At 38.1% G+C, this 26,464-nt stretch overlaps 1 protein-coding gene across 1 annotated transcript in view; it reads left to right on the forward strand.

The window, feature by feature from the left end:
- The window catches only part of FRYL (FRY like transcription coactivator), a 135,498-nt gene that overhangs the window by 13,322 nt on the left and 95,712 nt on the right, over positions 1–26,464 (forward strand). Inside the window, exon 2 of the mRNA XM_027899613.1 lies at positions 25,876–26,075. Within this exon, the coding sequence (XP_027755414.1) occupies positions 25,876–26,075 (200 nt within the window). The remainder of the gene's footprint in view (positions 1–25,875; positions 26,076–26,464) is intronic.

Raw genomic sequence — 26,464 nt, forward strand, 5'->3', positions numbered from 1 at the left:
ATGACAGGCTTCTCCTGCTCCTTCCCCAGTGACCTGCTGGCCTATTAGGTCTGTCATTCAGAACCATTTGGCTGGACATCAGCTGGTTTATGTTACCTCCCTATTAGTGATCATTATGTAGTTTTTTTTGGGGTGGGGGATATAGATTAAAAAAGCCACAAACAAACAAACCCAAAACTACACCCCCCCCCCCCCAAACCTTAAAAGTGTTTGATGTACATTGTTCCTAAATCTCTTCAACAACTTCATATAATCTGAGTTTATCTGAGGGCACAGGTCTCATTTCTTCGTCGGGCCTTGTTTGCTCCTAGTACAGGGTGGGTGTCAGTTCTGAATGATGCAGATTTTTTTAAAAATTACCTTCAAGCAGATTTAGTTAATCAGTCTGCCTTGGATCCACATGATGAATTTTTTGGTTCATCTCTATGTTGATAGTCAAGTTATAATTTAAGTAGACCTAATGACTCAACATCACTCAACAGCAGACCCAAGGTCTGCTGTTAGCAGTCACTGCCACGGTAATCTCAGTATCCATTTCTCTCAGTTTCTGTGTGTGACCCAAGGATAGCGTTATATATGTAGTTTGGTGACAGTTATGGAAACAAGCATTATTTTCTCCATATCATCGCTTCCTATCAGTATGTAGAAATCTTTCTGAAATTTTTGACTACCTTTAGATTTGCTTAATAAAATGTTGAGATACTTTCGTGTGTGTTTTTGACCTTTGTAAATATGCCACCTTAAGCTGACAGCGAGCCACCACCTCTTGATTGTACCTGGTAGCGTGGGCAGAGTGAAGGAGGTTTATCCCAAACTGCTTTAGCCTGTGCTGAAGTGTGCAAAGGCTATTGGTGGGGTATCTTGCTTTATCCTGAAAAAGTGGCATTAAAGCCTGAACACTGTCTAAGGCAGTGTCACATTTCAGCTGTTGGAATCCAAAAACTTCACACCTTGGAGACTTTCCGTTGTGGTGTTTGAGATGATACTGAACAGGTTAAACTATCAGAAATACCAAAATTGTGTTGTTTAAAAGACATAAGAAAAAACCGCACAAACCAATCTCAAACAACTAGCAGAATCATAGAAGGGTTTGGGGTGGAAGGGGCCTTGAAGATTATCTAAGCTCCAGCCCCCTGCAATGGCAGGGACACCTTTTGCTAGATCAGGTTGCTCGATGCTCTGTCCAGCTTGTCCTTGAACACTTGGAGGAATGGGATGTCCAGAACTGCTGGCTGTAGGTGTTGGAGCTAAATCTGTAGTTCTCTGGCGGGCGTCTGCCCTGGAAATACTACCTATGGCTTTCCTGTCCTCCACTGTGATTCTGCTTGTTCACATTTGCGATTTTGCTGATCCCTTAGCGTTGAAGGCTTGTGCTTTTGGCACTGTGCAGAGCAACGCTGGGCAGTTTATTTAATTCATCACGATCGTAACAGATCGGTTGGAAGTTTATTTAAAACTCAGCAAAGCACAAACAGCCTTTCATAGCCCCTTTTGGTCGTAACTGCAAGTAGTCGAGTAGTTTGACTGCCAGGGGGCGGGTAGATCCCTCGCCTTGCCCGTGTGCCTGGTAGCATCCCTCGGGAGGAGCGCGGGTACAGCCGGAGGGCGGAACGCGCAGCCCCCGCAGCGGGCGGGGCGGGGAGCCCTGCGGCGGGGGCGGCCCCGGGGCGGGGCCCGGCGGGCCAGGAGGGGTCGGTGCCTCCCGGAGCCGCCCCCGGCCCGCCGCCCCCGGGCCCTGCGTCACTCCGGCCCGGCACGGCCCTCCCGCGGGTGCTGGCGGAGGCGGCGGCGCGCCCGGCGCCCCGCTCCGCCCTGCCCGCACCATGCTCAGCCTGCAGGATTCCCTCTTCTTCGAGATCAGCATCAAGTCGCTGCTGAAATCCTGGAGCGGCAGCAGCAGTAAGTATGTCGCTGCACCCCGAACCACGGCAGCGTAGCAGATATCTTACTTTATGTATGTATGTATGTGTTCACTTATTTATTTACGTGGTTATTGCACGCTGCCATGTGAAATTGCCCTTTAAAACCGGGTTTTTAGCAGTGCTGTGTGCTGGTTTGGCGTAGCCAGTGTGAGAGATGAGCAAAGTGCTCTATCTGCTTCTTAGCTCTCTTGTAAGATTATATATGTATATATTTGTTTTTTAATTTATTTTCTTATGCTGCAGTTGTCTGTCTAATAAAGTTCTTTGCACCCTTTGCTGTCCAAGAGAGGTGACAAATAGATGCTCATCTCTGCAGAGTTACTAAATGCTGACACTGTGTCTTAGTTCTGTCAAGCTCCAAATGCTCCTTTGAAGCAAATCAGTCACCCTCAGACAGTGTATTTTACAGGGGTCAGTATTTTTGCGCCTCAAGCCCATTATTAAAGCTGCAAGAAGTACCCACTTTGATCTTCTAAATGGCTGGAAACTGGAGTTTCTAGGAGGATTTCTTTTCTTAATTGAACCAGCAAAGCAAGGATGCTGCTCTTGGTTCAGACAAGCAGTCTGTCCTCAGATCACCCCTTCACACATGCTTCAATGCAGGGTCTCGGGCCGGGAGCTGCATGCACTGTGTAGCAGGCTCTGCTAACGTAAGCACAGCAACTTAATGACGGGTCCACCAGGAGGTGATAAAGATGACGTGTTTGAACGTCAGCTGAGTATTTCGTATTTCTTAAGTTTCTCGTATTTTTAAAAATGAAAAAGGTCAAAAGGTGGAGGTATCCGGTATCGCAGCCTTATGTGTCATTAATTGCTGCTTGAGGTGTACTGGGATGCACAGTTTCCACTCACCAAACACTTCATAAAAATAGCTCCATTTGGATTTTTACCACAATACAACAGGATTTGTTTCATCTTTTTGTCTTATTTGAAGGAATTAGTAACAATTTAGTTGTTGTGCAGTGTATTAATCAGTGCTAGGAGAGTATACAGATACTCAGTTTGTCCTAATGACTCATTTGGACCTGATTTGCTTTTTGCACTACCTGCTGTAATTCACGATTGGAACTAATAACTCCTAGACTTATAAGATAAAGCAAATGAATATTTCAAAACGGGCATCTTTATAGTTTTACTTTTTACTTTGTTTAGTTTGTGTCTTGCAGGTCTACTGTATCTGTTCCAAATTATACCTTGTAATTGTGCTTGGTAGTTTCTAATGTTCTTGTTGAAATAAAGGTAACCAGAAGGATTTTTCTAATATTTTATAATAGAAGTTGAAGATGTCTTATCAAAATGATGAAAAATCCTTAAAGTTGGTTCATGTATATTGTTTCCAAACTAAAGCAAATCATAGGATAAATCAGTTACAGAAAATTCTATCTGCAACTAGATAAATAATTCCTGAATAGATAAGGAGATAAATTACAGAAGCTAGACTAGCTAATTGCCAACTGTAGTTAAGATAGAGAGTAATAATAACAAAAAAGGTGTCTGACAAGAGGTTATATACGATGCTATGTTTTCTCCTTTATGCCCTCTGTTATGTAAGCACAATGGAGTGAGGTCTTCCTGACTCTTTCATCGGGAAGTGGTACTTAGATCATCTACCAACAAACCAATTTTCTGTGCACGCTGATTAGATAGCTGAGGTTTATTTCACTCTTTTCCACGATTGTCACTTCATTTGTGAAAATTGCTGTGATCGTGGCATAGGTGCTTGTCTGCTCTTTAAGTGTGCGAGAGTTGCATCCTGATGGCTCTCTGTGCAGACTGGCCAGGAGCAGACCACTGTGTGCAGCCTGTACCAGCCCCAAGGATTGTAATTCACAGGGATACCTTAGTGAGTTGAGCTGAAGCGGGCAAGCTGGTTGCTTTTGTCCAAATCGTTTTCTAATCAAGTGATGCAGTGTGTGCAGAGTGAGGAATTACACAATATTTTTGTTGAGGATGTGTTTGGAAATTCAGGAAACGTTCACATGCTAAGAAATTATTTGTTTTTACTGTGTTTTCATAAAATCTTTAGGTGCAAATGCTGCTTTTTATGGTTTATATGATAACTTAAGATTTTTGTGTACTAAAGAATGTCAGGAGTGTGTATGCTTGCATGCATTTCCATGTACATAAAAATAAGCATCTTTAGAGAGTGTTTAAGTGTGTAACAGAAAGACAGCAAAGCTCCATGGGTCTGGTTAGGGGCTTGCTAAGCTGGCATAATGTTGCAGTGCTGGCTAAGGTTTTATTGTAGTTGATCTTTTTTCTTTCAGTAACAACAATGAAGTGACATTCATACGGCCTAGTTTCAGAATGCTGTCTCTGTGCCAACAATTTTAGGCATTACTTCTTTTTAAATGGAGTCAGGAATGTTCTTTTAATCCAACAGTGAAGTGAGGATGTTCCTGCTTAAGAATTATTTGCTCACTGAAGTTGTGGATGTAGTGGAGGCTTTATACCAGCTTGTCCTCGAGTTGCTTGGCTCCATAGTATTTAAGGAATCTTAGTTGTGATATTGTGTCTCAGTGTTCTTGGATTCTGTTGTTCAGTCCACTACAGTTTCAATATGTGATCTCTTTATCCATTTTTCTGAGGTTTTGATTTTGTAGAAAAAAAAATTAATTTTTATTGTTTAGCTTGAACAGAGTAAGAAACCTCTTACTTTTATTAATGCAATATGGGGGTTCAAAAACCAAATGGGGTGCTGCTTATAGTGGAAGGCATTATGTAATAAGTACCTTTTGGTGAGACACTAAATAACCTTTAATGAAAACTAGGCATGTATTTCTGGGGCTTAGTCTGGGCAGGAACAACTGTTTTCCAGTAAACGCAAGTACAACCCATTACTGCTTTATTAAAAGCTCTTCTGTGTTTCCAGTATATACTGTATTAATAGTCATGTCCTGTTTGGGAATAAAGAGTTATTTCTGGATTTGTTTTTTTTTAACATTTTTAAAATAGTATGTATTGTCTTTCTAATTATTAACGTGCAACTTTCTGTTGCTGTGCAGCAGTTGTGCTCTGTCTGGTTAACAGAAGGGACTAAACAGAAGGGTACACCTGTCCTGTGGGTGCTTCTCTGTCCTTAAAGTCGTCTTTGGCTTCTTCTGGTAAATCAGTTTTGGAGATGATTCATGAGATTTTTGGTACTGTCTTGCTCAGCTTGATTCAGAAGTCATGCATATATTTCAAGAACTCATGCTGGTTAAGAGAACAGGGCTGCACTTAGCATCGTGTCTGCCAAAACTACATTGAGGTCGTTGCCCTTGGCCTCTTTTTGATAAGAGTTGTGACAAGTGATTTTCAAAGTTACTTAAGAGTTCTGAGCCTGGGAACAAAGTCCTGCCAGGAAAGCAAGCTGCATCGGCCTGTACAGCAGTTGGTTTTGAAACTGTATTATAAAATCAGAGAGAAATGAAGCAACTTTAAAATCAAGTGAATTATTGGAGCTGTGGCTGCCAGGTGCTGACAAGCATGTGAAAACTGGGGAGCTGCCTGGCAGATACTTCTGAATCATTCTTTCTGTGAATGAAAAAAGCACTCGGAGTTGAAGACTCCCTTATCGTCCCATAGGATTAGTCTGACTGAAGATTACTTCCTCCTTTACCAACCAAAAATGAATTCTTGCCTCTCAAGAGAGGTTCTGCTCTGATAATGCAGTATTTAACAAAATAGCTGTAATGGATTCATTTTTATCCCGTGACTTTTCGTTTTATGACAGCAATGAAGCTGTAATTTAAATAAGAAAGATGAGATCACATTACAGTGCCGTGATAGGAATGTATATGGAAAAGGACCGTATGAAGAATTGTGGAACAAATGTTTCTTTGGCAGTCTTATTCTTTGGGAGGAGATGGAGTGAGCTGAAGTATATATGGAGGTGTGCATGGCTTTTTAGCAAAAGCACAGATTTGCTGCTTTTGTTGTAATTTGCTTGTATATTATACTTTTTAAAAGCGATAAAAGCACAATTTGTTAATATTTCAGAAATAACTATTGATTGATAAATTTCAGCTTGTTTTCTCGGCAACTGTTAAACTGCAAAGAAAAATGAAACCTGAGGAAAAAAATTGATCTGAGATGTTACATGATTACTTCCCCTCCAGACTGTCCTTTGGGCTAAGAGTTATTCATGTCAATATAGTGTTCTAGAGAACTTTCATACATTTTTTTATATTCCAGTGGAAAAATTAATATTACTTTGCTATCTAGAGAAATATTATGATTTAATGAGATATGATATCATGTGATATATCATGAGATACGATTTTTGGTGCCTTCTTAAACAATAATAGTAATTAAATAAATTAAACGAGTACAATATCAAGTAGGGAGTTAACTTTATTTCCCTAATGTTAAGCATCCCAAATAATATGTTCAGTCTTTTTTGCAGGAAACTTTTCCCAGTTGTAACCTTGACTTCAAAGAATCATGTTAGTAGTCGCCTTGTGTGCTGAAACTTGATAGGCTCCAGAGAATGTAACAATTTTTCCTTATGATCAAATCTTCCAAAATTGTTTTGACGTATTGAAGTGAAATTTTTAAATGAAATATGAGTTCAAATTTATGTTAAGTTTTGAAAAAGCTACTAAATTCCACTTTTCTGAAAAAAAATGCATCCAAGTGTACTTTTTGTTAGTAAATGTACTTACAGGTCCCTGTACTGCCAGAACAACAAATTTGTTTGCTGTAGGAGGGGCATATGATGACTTTTCCACAGTCTATCGGTTGTCATGGGTAAAGCAATTTTTCGTCAGTAGTTAATCACCCAATAGAATGTGAATGCAGTCAATATATTAATTTATTTATTAAATTATTTATTAAATAATTTGGCTCTATTTATGAACTTATGTGACTTACAGTGATTGCCTCTTGTGCAGTACATCTTGAGGCACGTAGTGAGTCACTGCATTTCCTGATGTATGGTGTGTTGGCATATATTCCATTAAATGAAGTGCCAGTAACATTCTGTGTAGTAAAATTTGCTATGGAATGAGAAGATGGTTTGGTGTTTTGTTTTTTTTTTTTTCCTCTTCCTTCTTTCTTTGTTTCTGGATAGGGTTGGAATGACAAGATCTCTAAAGGGATGCAAGCTGGAAGGAGACAAAAGGCTATATCATCCAAGCTAGTCAAACTCAAGTACCACCCTGAAGCTGAAGAATACCCAGTATACAAAAGCAAAAGTTCTGAACTTGTCGAATTTTTTTCAGTCCTGCTCCATTAGATGTGGGTCAAGTGAGCAGGATGAAGGTGAAGGGAGTTTCATAAGATGTCTGAGCTCCTTGCGTTTGCTGAAAGTGGTGACTTTGCCCCCAGCTGTGCAGCCTTGTCACCTTTTCACCTGCTGACAGTGGTACTTGTCTCATCCTTTTAGTGAGCTCTTTTGGGTTATTGCTTCAGCAGAAACTTTCTTGCTCATTAGGGAAGTGTATGTATCCAGATTTTTACCAGTCATATCCTTTACCAGCTAAGGATATATGATGTTTTGGGCCTTACCTTGGACTTCTCTCTACATAACATGGAAAATATTGAACTGTGATTTAAAAAAAAAAAAAAAAATTCAAGAGTGTCATGTGTGAGATTCTTCAGATTAATTTTTTTAATAAGATGCCTGAATTGTTGAAAGTACATTATGTGTTGGGATATACATTATTTATCTTCATCAGGCATAGATACACTAAAATGAGTTTTCCATTGGGACATTCTTTCTATTAAAGTAGTGAACTTTTTGCTAAAACCATAACCAGATTCTGTAATGATTCAAATCATGGAAGAGAATGCTGTTGAAAGGAGAAAGTGCACCAAATGCAAACCACTCTGTCAGCTACTGTTGCTGGAATAAACTGCATGCTCTGCATGGACTTCAGGAAAGCTCCAGATAAACCATTTGCAACAACCCATATCAAATACCCCATTTCTGCTGACTTCTCTTTTTTTTTTACATTCTAGCTCTGGTGCTTTTGTATTTGAAGGGAAAAGGTTTAGACATTAGGGGTTTAATAGCGTTTAAGAGATCACTGACACAACAGCATTTATTTATTTAGAAAGGTGACTGCTAACTGTTGTTTGCTATATTATAGCCTGAGTGCATACAGGTTTTCCCCTGCAGAGAAAGAAATATTCTTCCTCATTCCTATACAAAGAGTAATGATGCTAGTCAAAGGGAGCTATTCAGTTTTTTTAGGTACAGTCCAAAATAAAGGGTGAATCTAAACTTGAAGAGGAAAAGACCATTTTAAATAAAAGGGGATATGTAACTTGAAAGATACCAGACCATGCTACTGTAAACATGAGTTAAGTGTTTGAACCTCAGCATTCCCAGGTACCTGTGTGAATGCCACAAGCAGAGGTTTATATGAGTAGGTCTAATAGAAACTACATGCTGTGAGAGATTTCATGGGAGTTAAATATGATTTGTATAATAGACTACCAAGCTGCAGTAACAGAAGAAAATAAAATGTTAAGACGTAGAATTGCTTTGTTTTAATTACTTTTATTACTAGAGTAATAATTTTTGGAAAATTAGGTACGTAAAAGAATAAACTTGTATCAATGAGTTTGCATTAATAACTCTCATTAGACAAATCCAGAAGTTTTTATAAAGTGATCTAGAAGTATTTAAAATACAGTGATGGTCAAAAAGCAAGAGGTGGAAAATGTTTCAATACAGTTACAGAATTGTTTTATGAGTCTGATTAATTTTCATCATAATTTAAACTTGCTGCTCTAAGTAGGCATAGTTCGAACAAACAAGAAAAACATTATGTGTAGGACAGATTTTATTCAGTTCAGAAAAAATTCTAGTAATGACTATATAAAGCTTTCAAAATAGTAGTAGAAAGCAATAGGCATTTTCCTTTTTCCTCATTCTTTGCCTTTTCTCATTCTTCTAAGAATCAAGTATTTGAAAATCCAAAGAAAGGATACTTCAGATTTACATAGCCTCAGAAATAGACTGCTAAGAGTTTAAAAACCCAACCATTTCAAACTTCTAAAATAAAAATTTTAATTTAAAACATTAATATTTATAGGTTTCTTGCTCAGGAATTAGTTCAACTTCTAGAAGCAAATAATTTCCTAAAGAGATCTTAGGAAAGCACAGCATGGGAGGTATAAATAACTCCTCTGCTTCAGCCCATCAGGCACAGCTGGCATGTGATTTGGGGATATTTTCAACTTTTTTTTTTTGAAGTTTCCTTTGCAGACAATTGGTACAGACAAGAACAGTAGTCTGGAAGACGTAAGAGTGCCTAAAACCCTTGCAAATCAATGCTAGCTAATTAATGGCTTTTGGAAAGAATTGTTACATTCGCATTGCTTCAAAGCAGTGTAAGTAGCCTTAGGGGTTGTTGATTTTCTTTCTTTTTGCTTCTTTTATTCATCATCCCTCTTTACTTCTTTTGTTCACGCTGCTGAGCTAGAACTGAAGATCTTCAGGTTGGAATCAATGGTGTTTGCGGCAGTGCCAGTGTGCCAGGATCACTGGTCAGTAAGAACTCAGCAGCTCTTAATGCAGCTGATGCTGGGTTTAGAAAACTGCTCGTCTGACATCTCAGTGGAAACCTGCCTCCTTTTTCTCTCTTAACATCTTGTTTTGTGCTGGGTATCAGCAGGACATAGCAGTTGGGCCAAGTATCACCAGATTTTTACTGTTCCTTCAGCTACAAATGAGGTCTTGTCCTGAAAAAGGAGCGGCTGGCAACTGGCACTTCATTTTTATGACAGCAGAGTGAAGAAAGAAGGAAGCTAACTTGGGTGTACTGAGGTTTGGCCGAGAAGTTCAAAGGCTTTCTTGGTAGCTGTTTGAACACTGTGTCCAGAAAGCCATGACAGACTGATCTGGGGATATTAAGGTGGAGTCATACATTGTTCTGCTTATCTTTGAACCTCTCTCCCCTCCAGAAACTAATTGGATAGGAAAAGAGGAAAGAGGAATCCAAAACCTAGAAATTACCTAGCAGAAGTTCATGAATAAGAAATATTTTGGAGTCTTTTTCTCTTACTTTTAAAACTCTGGGTTATGGAAGCTGACTGCCAGAAAGTGATTGTGAATATCAGATAACTTTAGCTATCTGGGGACTGGGAGAAGTGACAGAGACCCATGAGGTGCAGAAGAGCAGCTGTGGTACCATCTTGATAGGATTGTCTCTGCAGGGTTTTTCTCAGGGGCCTCAGTCACTGATTCCTGATGACTGAGAATACTTCCAGAAGCTGTGGACTAGGCCAGAGTTAACCTTCCAAGTTAGTGGCAACGTAATGTGTATGTGTTTTGTGTGTCTTACCCAGAAAAGTCTCATGAGAGGGGAGTTGGAATATTTCTAGTCTTTAAATGTATTGCTCCGTCCTGTTAACTTGCTACTGTGCAGTCTGTGTTGTGACTCCAGTGAGGTGACAGATCCTCATGAAGGATTGCAAGTTTTCATCAGCATCTACAATTAGGGAAAAACCTGATAGATTTCTCTTGGGTTTTCTCTGTTTTCCTCTCCTTTGCTTTTTCCCAAGCACAGCTGCTTTAGCAGGGTATTGATAACATATCTGTGGACATGAAACCCTGTCCTCCCCTTGAGTTGTGGCTGTGGGTGTGCAGTAGCTGTGTTGCTGGTAAGGCTGCCTTCTGCTTTCCATCTGCAGAGGAAGAAAACTTGTAGTATTGTTCTTGTGTGGATCTAGCAAACTTGTAGTCAGCTCACAAGATAAGTGGGCTTTTTATAGCATGATTAAAAACCAGCTTGATGTTTTATGTTGGTGTTAATATGTGTCCATACAAACTTCAATACCGCATCCTCAGGGAAAAAGATGAGCGATGAGCTCTGGATGTGAAACTCATATTTCTAGGTCACTTGCTGAGAGGGTAACTTGGCAGAGACCAGAGCTTGTTATCATTTCGTGGTTTGCATTTGGTCTCTTTCCAGGTGTCAGGACCAGAGCGCTGCCTGCTTTGAGGCCTTAACGCCCGACTGAGCTCCACAGTCACTGCACAGTCCCACCATGGCCAAACTGCTTCTGTGCTTCTGTCCCCCTCAAAAGTTGTTCAGTTATTCATCTCGTCTCCGTTTTATTACTGTAGAACGATTACTGAGGTAGCGTTTTCTTAGGATACATGCAGAATTTGCCTCTGTAACTGATATACTGAGGAAGCTTGAGTTCCCAAACCTTGACCAGAGAGGCTGAGATTTCCAGGGCTGAGCGGGAATAACCAGGCAACACATAAAATCACTTTTGGTAATAGTATACCTGAGCAAGAATGAAGAAAGTATTGCTCCATTTTCAAAATAATGCTACCAGTATATTTATATATTACAACTTGGTAGATGGCAGCATTGACTAGCTGTCTGTGCTAATTCTGGTCAGTAACCTAAGTGACCTTATTTTTTATTAATCATGTAGCAGTAGTAGAGAGAGTGCTTCAGATTATTGGACCATTATTTTGTGATATCCTCTACTATGAAATTTTACCCTCTCTTCCTGAAGAGAGACAAACATTGGAGAATTTTCAAAGCGGAATCTAAATAGTTTTTAATGTTCCCCCCCCAGTATATTTGTTCTTTTTATATTTGGGATGAACTGTGTGGTCTTCTGTCTAGTATATGCAAATGCTGCTGTCATTAATGGCCGAGCCATAGGTGGTGTCAGCACATGTGGTTAGATGCTTAGTTACTTTTCAAGCCTCAAAACCTCGTAGTACTTGAATGATTGCAGTTCTGAATGTAGCTGTGACACAGTTGTCTTACATCCTTACAGGCTGCTCTCTTTAAAGTATGGTTTTATGTATAAACTTATTTTTATTCCTGTCCATCAACATGGAAGAGTTCAGAATAGATTTTACAGACTTCATTTTGTAGGCAAGCATTTCTGGTACTTTGCTGATAGACTATGGATATTTTCCATGACTTCCTACAAAAGTACAAAACCTACTCTTTAATTTTTACCAGAAAACAGTGTGGGAAGTGCTGTGGCAATATTGTATAAACCATGTAGCAGATATAAATGTGAGATGTTATAAGAGGGAAAGCAGATGTTATTTAAGAACTGAGAGGAACAAAGGTTGTGTGTCCAAGAGGTCCATCCAGCAGCCAGGCACTAGGACAGGAGTGCTCAAGGTGTCTGTCCAGGAAAAAGGCACCACAATGCTTGTGTCAAGCTGTTACATCTGGAATCCATGGCCACGGTATGGAAGCCGAGAATGCCAGGTGCCACATTCTCCTCATGTCCCTTGAAGGGTTCCTCTTCAGTTGCCAACAGATTTTGGAGATGTGTGTTTGGAGCTGTCAGTGTTCAGTGTCTCCATCCTGTCCCTCTTCTGAGAGTCATTGCATGGTTCTTTTTCTCCGGATCTGAGTGTGTTGTGAAACTGCAGGTGGGTGCAGGGGCTGTCTCCGGGACCTGCTCACCCAGGCGTTGTTCATGAAGGACATACTGAGAGCCCCACTTCCACTGGTGCCTCCACAGCCAGACCTCGTTCACACCAGTCTGAGCCTCTCAGTTACAGTTCTCTGTAACACTTCTTAGAACTTATAACAATGTATTGAAACCGGATAAAGGTTCTTAGTCTAGAGAGAGCAAACTACGTTTTTAAGTAAATTAGAATCAGATAAAAAGTAAAATTGAAAGTTGAGGAAGGTAGGAGATATTTCCTGGCTGTATTTCCTCGTACCGATATATACAGCTCGAACCTTTTAAATGACCAATTTAGCTGAGTATTCTGGAGCTGCATGGACAAGCATATGACAATCTATTTTTATTTCAGATGTGACTAGTCTCCTCCCATGGAACTGACAAAGGAGCTGTTAACTCTGAAACTTTGGTGTGTTTATGGTGGCTAAGAATAGCTCTGCATGGCACTTAGTATTGTCTTCTTACAGAAGTCCAGTTCGAGCGCTGGCTGTATCTGCATGCTGTGTGAGATTTTTGGACAGGTTTGTGCTGTGCCCTTGAGCTTCATCTGAAGACTTAAAGCTCTGAAGGCTGTCATCTGTTATCCTAAGGAGTTGCACAACTTTGGATTCTTACTAATTAAGTTTACTTTTATTTGCACTAAGCACAGATAAATGTAGTCAGAAGTCTGGTTAGAAATACAAGTGTCTTGTGCTTGTTTTTAAAATAATATTGTTAACTAGGTTTTCATGTGAACTCAGTCCTACCTTTTGCTGCTAAAGACTTAGAAAGTGCTGAGAAGCCTCAAAATACAGTACGCTAACCACAGAAGCAAAGCAAATTTGGATAAGTGACCTAGTGAACAATCCTAAATTTTTTATGTATATGTTAACTTTTATATTCATCAAACTTTTTTCCTCAAGAAAAATTGAAAATAGACATCCCAGACCATCAATAAATTAAGCAGCTTATATTGCTCTTTTTCTTTAGACTTTGGTGAATGAAAGGACTTGGCTCAGAAGAGTGAACAGAAAAACACAGACAACTAACTACACCTAATTTAAAAACAGAATTTATAACCACGTTGTAAGATATGTGTATGCCAACACAAGGACACTTATGTTTAGTTGAAAAATAATCAGCCTCTCCTATGTGCAGATAACTCTCGTTACTTCTAGTGAGAACTGAAACCCATTAGAGTTGAATTTTCAGAAGAACTGATCCCTTCAGTGCAGGGCAGAAACCTTTATTCATGGAAATGTTCAGATAATTTATTTTTTTTTTTACTGTTAAATGTAGGTAGTTACCTAGATGTGCAAAAAATTGGGTTTGTTTGCTGGTTGGTTTGTTTTTTTTTTTTTTTTTTTTATTCCTCAGCAAAATTACTGTAAGAATATACTTTTGAAAATGTTGATTTCTCTTTTTCTGTTTTTCCCTCCTTGATGTGTTTATGTTAAATGTGACAGATTAAGTCTAATTTCTTTTCTTTTTCAGCTCATATATTCGTGTGGAGCATTACTAGGCAAAGCTGACAGAATCTGAGTGTAGAACAGTTGTTCTTTTCTGAAATTGATATTTAATGCATGGGCATATTCTATCCCTCAGTTATGTATGCTTGACTGTATTTGTTAGTTTATTCTTTTTTTGCTTTTTTTAATGCTTGTGTCTAGCTTTAATCTAACACCTCAATTTTCAGACCATACTGTGATATCAGAAGTACTATTATAATATTTCTGAATACTTCACTAGACAGTTATTTACAGAGATGTGAAAATGCTCTGTAAATGGATCCAGTCTGGTCTAATGTATTGGTTTTGAGCTTTAACTTGTAGAAATATTTTTCATCTGAAATACTAATGGAGCATAATAAAGTAAATTCTGTTGGTTTCTCTCTAGATTTTTTAAAAGAAGATGTTTTGGGTGGTTTTTTTTCCCCTTTTTTTAAAAAAATAATACATGTTTTGAAGTTCTTGGTTACTTTATAACTCATGTTCCAGAGTCCTTTTCCAAAATAGACTTTTGCTGCAAAACTGCCACCATTCATTACTCTTTTGCATTTGCTCAGGAAAGGTATCAGTTTGACATTAATGAGGATAATTGAGGATAATGAGCATAATGAGGATAATGAGGAAAAGTATTTTCCTCTTTTAACTGGGAGCTGGAATTGCCCTCTTCTCACAAGGAAGGAATAAGTAGGCAGTGAAGGGGAGGGAAGGCTAAACAAACTATCTTGGGTTGTGTTCTGCAAAAGAACTCTTTGCAAAAGAACTCTTTGCAAAAGCTTTTGGCTTCTGACACGATCTTTTTGGAAATAACATCAAGCATAAATTTGTTTGGCATTTTGACATTGTTTTTGCTTTCAGTACAGTGCATGAATAGGATAGTTTTGTACCCTCAAGTCTTCAAACTGAGGATGTGGAGTTTTGTTTTTCTAGTGAAATGTGAAGTAGGAACGATGAGATAAGTGATTTAAGTTTCTGTTTGCTGTTCACAAAGACTGTGGTCATTTTGATGTATCTTTCCACTGCTGCCTTTGCCTCCTTTCTGCTTTTTAGTTTAACATCACTTAGCATTGATATAATTTTACTGCCTTTGTTAAGCTCATGCTTAACACAAGATTCAGAGCATCAGTGTGTTTCCAGCCTGGTGCAGCCTTCAATTTGACAGTCTAGGAAGGCTAAAATGGATTTACTTGTAGCAGCAAATGTTCTGTTTTCTGCCAGTATCCCTCACCCCTGTGGGCTGAGCAGGGCACGCTTTCTGTACCCGTCAGAAAGGTCATGGGGGAGAAAATGTGAATACAAGTTTACCAGGACACTTACCTGTTGCTTGAGAAGTTGGCTGTCATTCTGTGGCTCTCAAACTGGAGTCAGATTGGCCAGGAGAGGGAGTTAAGAGAAAACAAAGTGCCCCCAGCAAGCTTAAATTTTTAAATTTTCACAATAGGAATCTGCATCCCCCTTGGAAACTTCTAAAAAAACCCCCAAACCTCCAGAAATTACAACTGAGGGAAAGCTATGTGGTGCTCTCCTGATTTATGACCTCTCTGCCATTACATGAATGCACAACACCATCTAAAAATGTGATAACTATGAATGGTATGGTGATGACCCTGAGCTTACAGCACCCCATGAAAGCCAGAGAATACTACTGGCTGAGACTTGGTGGTTGCTTGTTTTACGTTTTCCAAAGTGCAGGTGCATCAGAAGAACTAAGAGAACAAGCCCAATGCTATGCGATTCTATCCTTGCTCTCCATATTCAGTGGGAAATTGAAATCTTTGTGCCTGTTGCAGTAATAAAGCTAAATAAAAAATGAGCGTCAGATACTGCCCATTAAATTTAGTACTGTAAGCTCTTTTTGGCACTTCAATCATACTAGAATTGAATTTCTTCTGAATTTGCATCCTTACTGAAGGTATGACTTGCAGTGCTGTAGAAGCCTAACATTGAGGATAGGAAGTAAAGAAACAAGTTCAGGATTTTTTTTTATGCTTATGTGGTTATTTTTTTGAGGGAATGCAAAATTTGTAAATTAGTGAATTTTGATGGTTATATATGCTCAGTTGTTTTAGTTCAGTGTTTTGAAGGAAACTGAGATACCAGGATTCATACCTACATACTTTTGTGGTTCTGTGCAAAGTATTTGGACAGTAAGGTCATGTAAAGTCATCACAAGGTCTACTGGGAAAGGAGGCAGTAGGTAACAGGTGTGTGCTTGGGTTGGTGTTGTTTCTCTGAGAAGTTTGCAGCTTGATTACAGAACTGTTTTCCAGCAGAAATTCCTATATTAAGTCTAACTTGCTTTATTATACATGCAGCTTTAAATTGAATTGAAAGCTACATTTGTATAAAACCTCAGGGCAGTAAAAACATTTCTGAAAATTACCACTGGAAATTTAACTTATAGCCCTGAACCTTAACATTCCTGCCATTGTCCTGCTTCCATATGTGATGGATTGTGTTCTAGATGGTGGACAGATGACACTTATCCTTTACATTCTCTTAAGCTGATCTTGCATGAGAGCAGCTTTCTGGCAGTGAATCAAAGCATGTTAAATATATTAGTAGTTTGGAAGTATGCTATTAAATAAATCTCCTTTCTAAGTAAAGATTTTTATGAAATGCAAAATATGATTTTTAATTAAAATATTTTATCTGAGGAGGTTTGTTATTTTGGCAATTGTTCTAGAAAAGGAATTACATAAACCACATTTTTAATGGTCTGACACTTTAATGGTCAGGATTTCCTGATGGCATGCCGTAATCAAGAGTGACTGGGCAGGCCTTGAGACAATTGAGTTCAAACTGATTTCCTCTTCCCCCTCCAGTTTTTGTGCTGTATCACATTGTTTTCCAGAGTGTATGGTTTGGTCTTTTGGCATCTTGTACTATCAAAATCACTTTTTAATTTTTCTTTTTTTCCTGTCTGATAATAATCTACATGCATGGTCTACCATAGAAGGCTCTGTAAAATGAGTCACATAATGAGTTGTATTTCTTGCATATGCTCATAGCAATTTCATCCAGTATTTCCCATCCGTGTCCTAGCTGTTAAGTTCTAAAGAATTTTTTTAAAATGTGAATTTAAAAAATTTGTCTTAAGTTCATCTTTGTGATTTTTTTATTTTAATTGTATTTTAAATTTGTTGTTTGCTGTGGTAGTTGCTTGCACCATAGGTAGGACATTCTACCCTGTCATCCCATACTAAGTCAGAATTACACAGCTCTAGAGATCATATGAGATTCAGCAATATCTTTGGGACTGTAGCTTCTAACAGCCCTTTCTGCTGTCAAATCCAACATTCTTAGTAGACAGAGGGAACCCAATAACAACTAATAGTCTATTTTTGACTGACTGCCCTGGGTATCCTGATACTATCCTGAATGTCAGAGCTGACCTCTTTTTCAATCATGACGTTTCTTAATAAAAGTATTTTTGTGTTCTTCTGTAAATATAAAACATTCATCCATCTGATTTAATTGATTCTACATTATGCACGTGGCTGTTGTTTATCGTGTTTCTCTCTTCTCACATGTCTAAATTTAGGCAAAATAAGTATTTAAAAATATTTTCCTGATTTTATCTCTGTAATTTATTTTATCTTTCTGTCTGTTCTAGAGTTTCAGGGAGGAAATTATATACCTGTTTTATTTTGAGACTTTTCAAAGTAGGGAAGGGACTACAAGAGATGAAGTGCCATACAGGCACTGCAATATTTGCTGGTTAGAGTTTGCTCAGCCATTAAAGCAGCTAGACAAGAAGAATGTCTTGCACTCATCACAATACTTGCTCAAAGAGTGCCTGAATGCTAGTACAAAAAAGGGGAAAAGGTGCAACATGGCGGAGAATATAGGAAAGCATCTTTAGAAGATTATGGTGAGGGGGACTTCAGAAGGGAAAGGGACCTTTCAAGGACTTTTTGTGTTTGACACACAGGGAAGTCACTGAATACCTTTCAGACTATGTTCATAGGTATGGAGAAGATGGAGGAGAAGTTTTCTTCTAAACTTCAGTGTTTGGGGTTTGGTTGGTTGGTTTGTTTTATTAATAATAAAAATATCACTTTTAAGTTTGATGCAGTATTACTGAAACGTACTTCTCTTTCACTTTTTCACTTATGGGAGAGTGGTTACATTTCTAGAAAACATTATACCAGAGGAAAATTTAAAAATTACAATTTAAGAATGGAATTATCAGAGATATTAACAGGAGTGGGGAAAAAGACTACTGAATCTTTGGAAGGACATAATTATAAGTTATATGGCAAAGCTAGAAATTTGAGGATCAGCTGTAGCAGCAAGACTGCTAAGGGATTGTAGAAAACTGAATATTGTCGGATAAGGGTTTGTGCCTTAGAATTTGTGCTATATCTTTGTGTTGGCAGGAAGTAATGTATGTATTACCATTCTTGCCTGTCTTGTCAGAGGTTTTGAAAGTAGAAAATAAGCTTCATGTGAGTACCTGTAGCTAGACAATTTAGAGCTGCTCTCTAAGTTGAGTCAACTTCCTGTTAAGAAAGGATTTTCAGGTTTATTGGGATAGAAAAATAATCTTTATGATAAAACTCAGAAGATTTCTGTGAAGTTTTTGTTCTGTGGTTTGTTTTTTTTTAGTCCAAATGAAAGCTCAGCTGTTGTAGTACCAGTTCCCACAATAAACTCAGAAAGACTTTCTGTACAGCCATATGGTTAATTAGCTACTTGTTGAAATAAATTTATCTTCTGTTTATTGATGCAGCATTCATTTATGTTTCTTTGTTCCAGAGTTCAGCTAAAATGAATATAAACAAATCTGAAGCTCCTTGGATAAATTGTAAATAGGGAAATGTTTCTACTGCAGAAGTAAAATTTAAGTTCCGATTCAGACATGGAGGGGAAGTTATCAATACACATATAACTTCCTCTCCCTGAAAGGTTTGACTTGGCTTTACAAACATTACACTGAACCATATTGCTGAACTAAGCCAGTTGTAAGCCTGTTTTGACTTCACACGTAGGTAATCCATTCATCTTACAAACATGTGACATATCATAAAGGCATGACAGAAGTACCAGCTACTATTGCTGCTTATTTAATTATTTTCATCAAAATCACTTAAAATTAGTAAATGAGAGAGAGAGAGGTGAGTAAGGATTTGCAGTCTGGACTTAGTCCATGTGACCTGTTAATAAGATAATAGTCCTTCTTTGACTGTTCATGTAGTGTAATTGGACAAATGTGGAGCCATAATCTTTGTTAAACATCTTCCAAAGAAAATTCACTGTATACTGCAAACATGGAAAAGGAGGAGAGAATTACTGGATAAATGAGTCATGTAGTCTGAACTGAAAATAATAGGATGTTTCTTCATCAGGACTATATATCCAGACTAAGGTATGAGAAATAAGGGAGAAAGAGTAGCTTTGTTTTCTTGGTCATGTATATTCTAGTGTATTTGGACTGATTTCAGTTGCTACTACTGGGTCTGTATTTGTGGTGTTCCCAGTCAGTAGGTGTGTATTCTGTAAAGCAAAGGAATATCTAGGTGTCACACTTGATGAAAATGTGTGGTCAGTGGCCCTTAATAGATACTTAATTTCACTGGCAACAGCTGTGGGTTTTATTCACGTTATTTAGGTTATGTTATAAAGTGACATGGCTGTATTTTCAGGAGCCTGCTGTACCTGTCCCTTCACTTTCACTTTTTCATACCAGTATCAAGGTTAATGTTCATCTTGGGTATGGGTTTTTTTAAGCACTTTCTAAGAATGCCTCAAAAAATGATATTGAGTAGAAACTCATTATCTTGGTTCATCTAAGCACATTATTGAGAATAAATTACATAACTGAAAAAAATCAGAATAGCATTTGTGTATAATTGGATGTGCTTAAAATGAGTATATATTTTACAGGTTTGCAGCGTCTTCTCTTTTATTGTAATCTCTTAGCACAGTTTAAGGTTAGTAACATATTGCTGGTAAATGAATGTTAAGGAAGTAAAGGAGAAAGTTGGGATAAATGCAGTGTAATGCAGAAGTATCCACCATCCCTGCAATGACTGATGACTCCAGCACTTGTGTGATACTGGTGAACCAAGAAACCAGCCAGAGCCACGTGTGCAGGGGTGCTGGCTGAGCATGAGGCCAGCAGGGATTCAGTACAGCTAGAGCTGAGAGGGCAGTGGTGAATCCAGCTTGTGGACAGGCTTCATGCGGTGTCGGTACTGTTACACAGTTTGGACAAAACCCAGTAAAGTAGACCTGGCTGGTCTGATGTGCCATCACATTCTTCAGCAACTCGGGTAAACTGGCTGGATCAGGGGATAGCAACTGTATCCTCTCATCCACACTCTGAAAGCAAATACAAGAGATATAAGTTAGAATGGTGCTTTTTTTTGGTTTTTGTCTGTAAGTTGGAGGCTGAGATCTGTAACGTGTACCAGTTGTTGGAGCAGTATGTGTTGAACTTCACTGTGTTCATAAAGCTATTCACTATTTCTTTCATTCAAGTCATAAGGTTTTTTTCATTGGTAGAAGTAAGGGGACTTTGGAAACATAAAAAGCTGATGATCAACAGGAATTTTAGAATTGTGAAATAATGTTAAAGTTTTTGAAGAAGTTGTCTGCTCTAGAAAATGGATGTCTGGCCTGGGACACATGAAACCTAGGTTTTACATTTGGGTTCTGCTCATAATTTGTTGGGATGATTCTGGATAGGTTGCCATCACTTTTGAGCATTGGCGTCCTTATTAGGAAAAAATTATTCCTTTGGTAAAATAACTAAAGATTTGTTGTTATGAAACACTTAACAATCACTACAGATATATTTCCATGTATATTAATATCACTTCTGTGAGGCAGGATAAAATGTTCTAGATGTTATCAGAATAGATGACAAGGAGATTAATTAAAATTCCTTTAAGTAACCACATATAATATTTTTAGTCTTTGGAAATTATCTTATTGTCATTTGGACACACAAGCCTTAATCTGCAACAAGCATCACAGGAAATAGAGAGTACCTGTGAAAGTAAACGTGCCGCAAAAGTAATAGTAAAAAACTGAATTGTTAAAGGTGAACTGTCTAAAATTATCTACTACTTTAACAATGAATTAAAAATAGTAACCAAGAATATAATCTGCTTGACAAAAACTATGGAAGCCCCTCAAAAGCGTGTTGAGTATGCTTATTTTGTAGTTGGATACTTTATTTTAAAAATCCATAAAATAGTTCTAGATACATTTTCAGATATCTTGAAAGAGGGGAGATACCTGATAGAAGTTTTGCTTCAGTCTGACCATTTCAACTTCATGAGGAGAAGCAGCAGCAACTGGAAGCAAATTTCAGTTAAAGCAAAAAACCAAGGAAAACTTAGAAAGTACTATTTAAAGAACATATGAAGTGCCAACACTCAGCTGAGTGTAAAGTACTACCCAAAAATACGTATGAAAGCTAAAACTCATTGTTTTGTATTAGCTATGAGGTAAAATGGACTCATCAACTGTCAGAGGCTGGGGTGTGTTTGTTATCTTTTGATGCCTGCTTTGTGTGTTTGAACTCTGTTAATAAGTTGGTAAATAGGATGCTACTTATATCCTCAAATACTTGATGCATTTGGGCTACGAAGAGAGAAGCAGGATGATAAAAATAGTATTCTTTAATACCAGCTTTGGTATCAAATAACCTTTCCTGGTTCTGGACACTTGTGTTTAATGTGAATGTTTCTCATTTAGCATACATCGGGGCGTGTTGCCTTTTGACCTAGGAGTGTGTTGTCTGTCTAATTATCCTTTGTATTGTTTTACTGTTCCTTGCAACTATCCAAACAATTTGGTGTGGCCCTAGCAACCAAACAATACTGTTTAACAAAGATTTCCTTATGGCACTTGCTCCCAGATTTCCCACGTAGCAGTAGCTCACATCAGAGCAAACAAACAGGATATTGTTTCAAGTGAATAATGTTCAAGTTTTCAAGTGATTTATGAAAATAGGTTTTTAATTTTGAACTGTTGCAAGTGGTAGGGTTTCTGGTTCCAGATTTCATCTCAAGTTCTGCAGAGTGGTCTGTGTTTTGAAGCTTCAAAACAACGTTTGAGACATTTTTTGTGGCAGCTAAGAGTAAAGAATGGCTTATGCTGTGATGGCAAAGAATAGCAGAAAGAAATTACTTAATCCTGTCCCATAATGAGATTTTTTTTCCCATTAAACATATTTAAAATCCACATAGACCCTTCCTACAATGTTATCGATTGCAGCGTCATGAGTAAATGAATCCCACTGAACATAATTATACTAGATAATAATGTTGTTTGACCTAGTTAAGAAATCCGATAATAGATTTGGACTTTTCTCTAAGGAACCGTTATATGTCTTCTTATTAAACACAGTCAAACTCCCTCCCATTTTTCTCTCCTGCGTGTTTGTTTTCTGTGTGTGTTTTACTAACTTAGTAGTTTTACAAAGCAGATAAAACCATGAACATTGTAATATGCAAGCAAGGGTCATGAATGTGAACCATTAGTGCTGTCATGAATTAGAGTCCTCAGCAAGTTCATGGATGAAAGTACATTCTAGTAATTTCTTCTGTCTTTTGCATAATTTGGCAATTTAACAAAACTAAGATATTTGTGGCAGTGTTTATAATTGCTTCAGTTTGACAGTTTTCCCTTGTTATTTTACGGGATAGGTTTATTACCACCTGAAGAGTTTTGTGCCTGTGAACACTGAGGTTAGGAACACATATGACTGTAGGATAACCTTGACTCTGTTTTGCTGCTGGAAGAGTAAAAAGGCAAGTCTTGTCCCTGCATTAACTCTCCTCTTTGTGCTGGCACACATGTATGTGTGGTATGTGCACTGTACAACTGATGTGGTGTAAAATTAATGTGTGGACAATAATTAATACACATGCTCCTTTTCCAGTTCAGTTCATCGCACAGCTGCACGCTTGTGTTTGCTTGCACAGGAGGAGGGTGGTTCAGGGAGTGAGGTGGTTGGGAGGGATTGCATCCCTTGACAGTACTGCAGTTTATGCCATCTGAAGGGGGCTGTGTGAAACTATAGCTAAGGGGTGGGGTCTGTGGCATTGCTGGTGGATCTAAGGCTGTCCTGCCACTGTATTTCTTTGGCTTCATGGTCCCGCCCTCTGCCTTGCACTGAAATTTCTGCAGCACTTATGGGAGCTGGTCGGGTTGTTGTCTAGTTGCTTCTTTTTTCTTGCTGAGGTTAGATTTTTGTCCAATTTACCCATTCCTTATGATGCCCCATGAGCCTGGGGAGAGGATTTGCCTGGGTTTAGATCAGTCTGGACAACCTTGGGGTTTCATCCTTAGTGAGAGAAGCCGTTTTATAGTTTTGAAAGTTAACACGCTAAGATGATCCCTTATTGAAGATTAATTTACTAATGTGAAGTAAAGATAGTACTTCGAAGATAATCAGCTCTCAATGTTTTACTGATCCTTAAATGACAGTGACTTTTTGAAAGTGATATTTTGAAAACTGAGGATAAAAATGTATTGTGTAAACACACTACTAAAGACTTGCCTACGTGAAGTAAATCTAAATATAGTTTTGAATTAAGGAGCACAGCAGTCTTCCTTAATTTCTCTATAGCGTAAAAACAGTTTGTGAGTATCAGCTTCTCACTCTTCAGGAGTGGGAATGGACTGGAGCTCTGGCATGTTCCTTCAGTCTGGGTAATGGGAGGATTATGACATACTCCAGTAGGTAAGTCTAGAATGACCTGAAGCAGCTCCTTGCTAAATTTCTTCTGACCAGACATAGCTAATGATGTTCAAAAGGAGATTTAAACCCTCTCACCTCTTTCAAGTCTGATTGCTTCAATTTGTGATTTAAAATAAAATAATTCAATTTGTTGATCAGAGCAGAACTTCAGCTTTCTTGGAAACTCGTATTTAGGATAGAAGCAACTACCTGTGTTATGGATCTTTAGCTACTCACATTTTTATTTTTGTTTATCTGCAGATGGAGATGAAAGGAGAGTTGTTCAAAATCTCTGTGTTGAAGCATTTTTCTGTTTTACCTATCTCATAGCTGGTATTTCTGTTTGTTACCTGCTATGGCAAGGAAGGATATATTCCTTCTTTTCACCTCTTCGCAAACCTCTGTGCTCTCATTCTTGACACACAACGCATCTCTCTTGTTTCCTGGGCTGCCTTTGGAAGAACTGGGGCTTAAGGATGACAAGAGTACAGATGCTGGAGAATGTAGACATTGCGAAGAAATGAAATATTTTTTGAAGTGCCTGACACATTTATGCTTCCGTACTGAGGGATGAGCAAATCATCAGATGTGGGATGAGAATTTCTTTTCTTTGAAGTCAAATGTTTTGGGTTGTCATTTTTCTTTTGCAGCATGTACTTTGTCCTGTTTCTTAACGCTTTGTGTACTTCCATCTAGTGAACCTCCATTGTGGGGATCTAGATCATAGCAGTGTCTGTGATGTCCTCTTGCCTGGGCTATGTGGGACATGCTTTTCTGTGTCTTTTAGGATCTCTGTTAATGAGATCAGAGCGCTAGATTGAAGTGTTTGGGGATGGTGAGAAATGTTTTATGGCATGTGTAGTTTACGTGTTGTTCTGGTGTTACCCCCAGTTCCTGGGAACGCAGCTGTGTGACCTTGGCAAGTCCTTCAGGCCTTGAAGAAGGCATACTTAAGTTTATGTGTAGGAAAAAAATATACATTACTGCAACTAAACAGCAAGTTTGAGCATTAACATAGAGAAAAAAACAGGTCATATGTAGTACTCCCAACATTATGCAAGGTAACCTTCCTATTTGAAGGTCGTTGGGGTGGGGGGCGTTCAGTTTTCACTCCTGCAGAATTGCTCCCTTCACTAATGCGTTTGATAAATGGTAAATTTCAATGGAAGTTGAGGAAGTCTGCGTTATGTTATGTAAGATGTAACTTTATGAATTGGGAGAAGAAATGATAAGTGGCAGAGACTCAAACTTGAGCAGATGTGAAGTACCAAAGGTTTGGTCTCCATGGCAACCAGTATTTTCATAAGTATGAATAAACTGAACACTGAAATAATGTTTAAGTAAAAGTTCTATTATTAAATAATATTAAGTAAAATAATATTTAGCTAATAGGGTTTGCACATGTAAAAATTTAGAACATGTAAAAAAATTTGCAAGTTAAGCAAAATAGACCAGGTGCATCTCCTCACACTTTACCTGCAAAAAGCCTTAAAAAAGCTTACCTGAACAAATCCTGACATGTAATAAAATAAACTAGACTGACACCAGGCTCAGACTATGACTCCTCTTAATATCAATAGATAAGAATTGTTAATAACAATTCCTAATTCCTAGTATTTTTTACCTAGAGGTGAAAAAATAACCTCTGTGGTCATGGAATATAGTAGAGAAATATCAGACCTCTCTGGGTACATCAGGGTCATCTTTAAGAGATGTCAGCATTTATTTCGACTTACAGTGTACAAGACAAGAATTGCAGTTTATTACTCTAATTGTTGTGTGTGTTAGACTCACGTGTGAGTGTGTCCTGAAACATGATTTTCAGTACTGCAGTTAACATTGCTGGCAGCTTTGATAATAAATGAGTACTTAGGAAGAAAAAGGTAAAGGTGAATGACTATGTAAATTTCATACATGACAATTTCAGTATAAAGGTGAAAGCATTAATTCATAGCAAAAAAACATATACATGTTCTATAAAAATGGAGTCAAGCAGATGCCTCTGACAATATAGAGGGACCCTATATTGTAACCCTTTATTCAGTGTAACCCTTTACATTCAACCTTTTGATTTTTAGTCATACTTGACCTGAGGGTACCATATGTTGAAAGCTCTGATCTTTATCATGGTCATCATAGAGCATTTTATCTTTAACAAAAGTGAGCTACATTGTAAATCCTCATGCAACTTGAGTAGAAATTCCCACATAATTAACCAACCAAAAAAATTCTTGTTGTATGTTACAGCTAGTTATTTCCTTGTTCTGGTTTAGAGAATTTACTGTGTGAAAATGTGTCTGTGATGAACAGGAAAGTAACAGCATTGTGTTTAGAAGCTCTGCTTTATAGCTTGGTGTTTTTTTGTTTTTTTCTCTTATAGCCTCCGCGCCACCCAGCAGAGTAAATAAACGTAGAGTTTCTCCAAGTGTTGTTTCCACCTGGGAGAAGAGAGGCATCATCATGTCTAACATTACTATTGATCCAGATGTCAAACCTGGCGAGTATGTCATCAAAAGCCTCTTCGCTGAATTTGCTGTTCAAGCTGAAAAGAAAATTGAACTTGTAATGGCTGAACCTTTGGTGAGTCCTTTTTTTTACAGTATGCTGTGAAATAGTCCTGCTTTTTTTCTAAAATAGGCTGATTTATCGTATGTATGGTTACTGAAAAAAAAAAACACATCCCCAGGTACTGACTTTTTTACTCAAAGAATAAAAAAGCTTCTGCAAACATGGTTGCTACCTGATTATGTTTTATTGACTTGAGTTAAAATTGTTATGTAGTAGTTACTGGAAACAAGACCTCTTAGTGTCCGTAAGTTCTGTGAAGTTATAAAAGGAAATAGCAGCAACAGAAAGTGTTCCTTCATTAATACTGTGAAGTGTGTTTCCTGTTAGTGTTTCTTTGAAGTAGTAGTTGGACAATATACTTCCAAGAGAAGATGCATTTGGTTTGTTTTCCAAAGTAGTCA

Source organism: Empidonax traillii, unplaced genomic scaffold, assembly GCF_003031625.1.
Source record: "Empidonax traillii isolate 1590-97213 ecotype Southwest subspecies unplaced genomic scaffold, ASM303162v1 scaffold678:size492020, whole genome shotgun sequence".
Classification (NCBI taxonomy): Eukaryota; Metazoa; Chordata; class Aves; order Passeriformes; family Tyrannidae; genus Empidonax; species Empidonax traillii.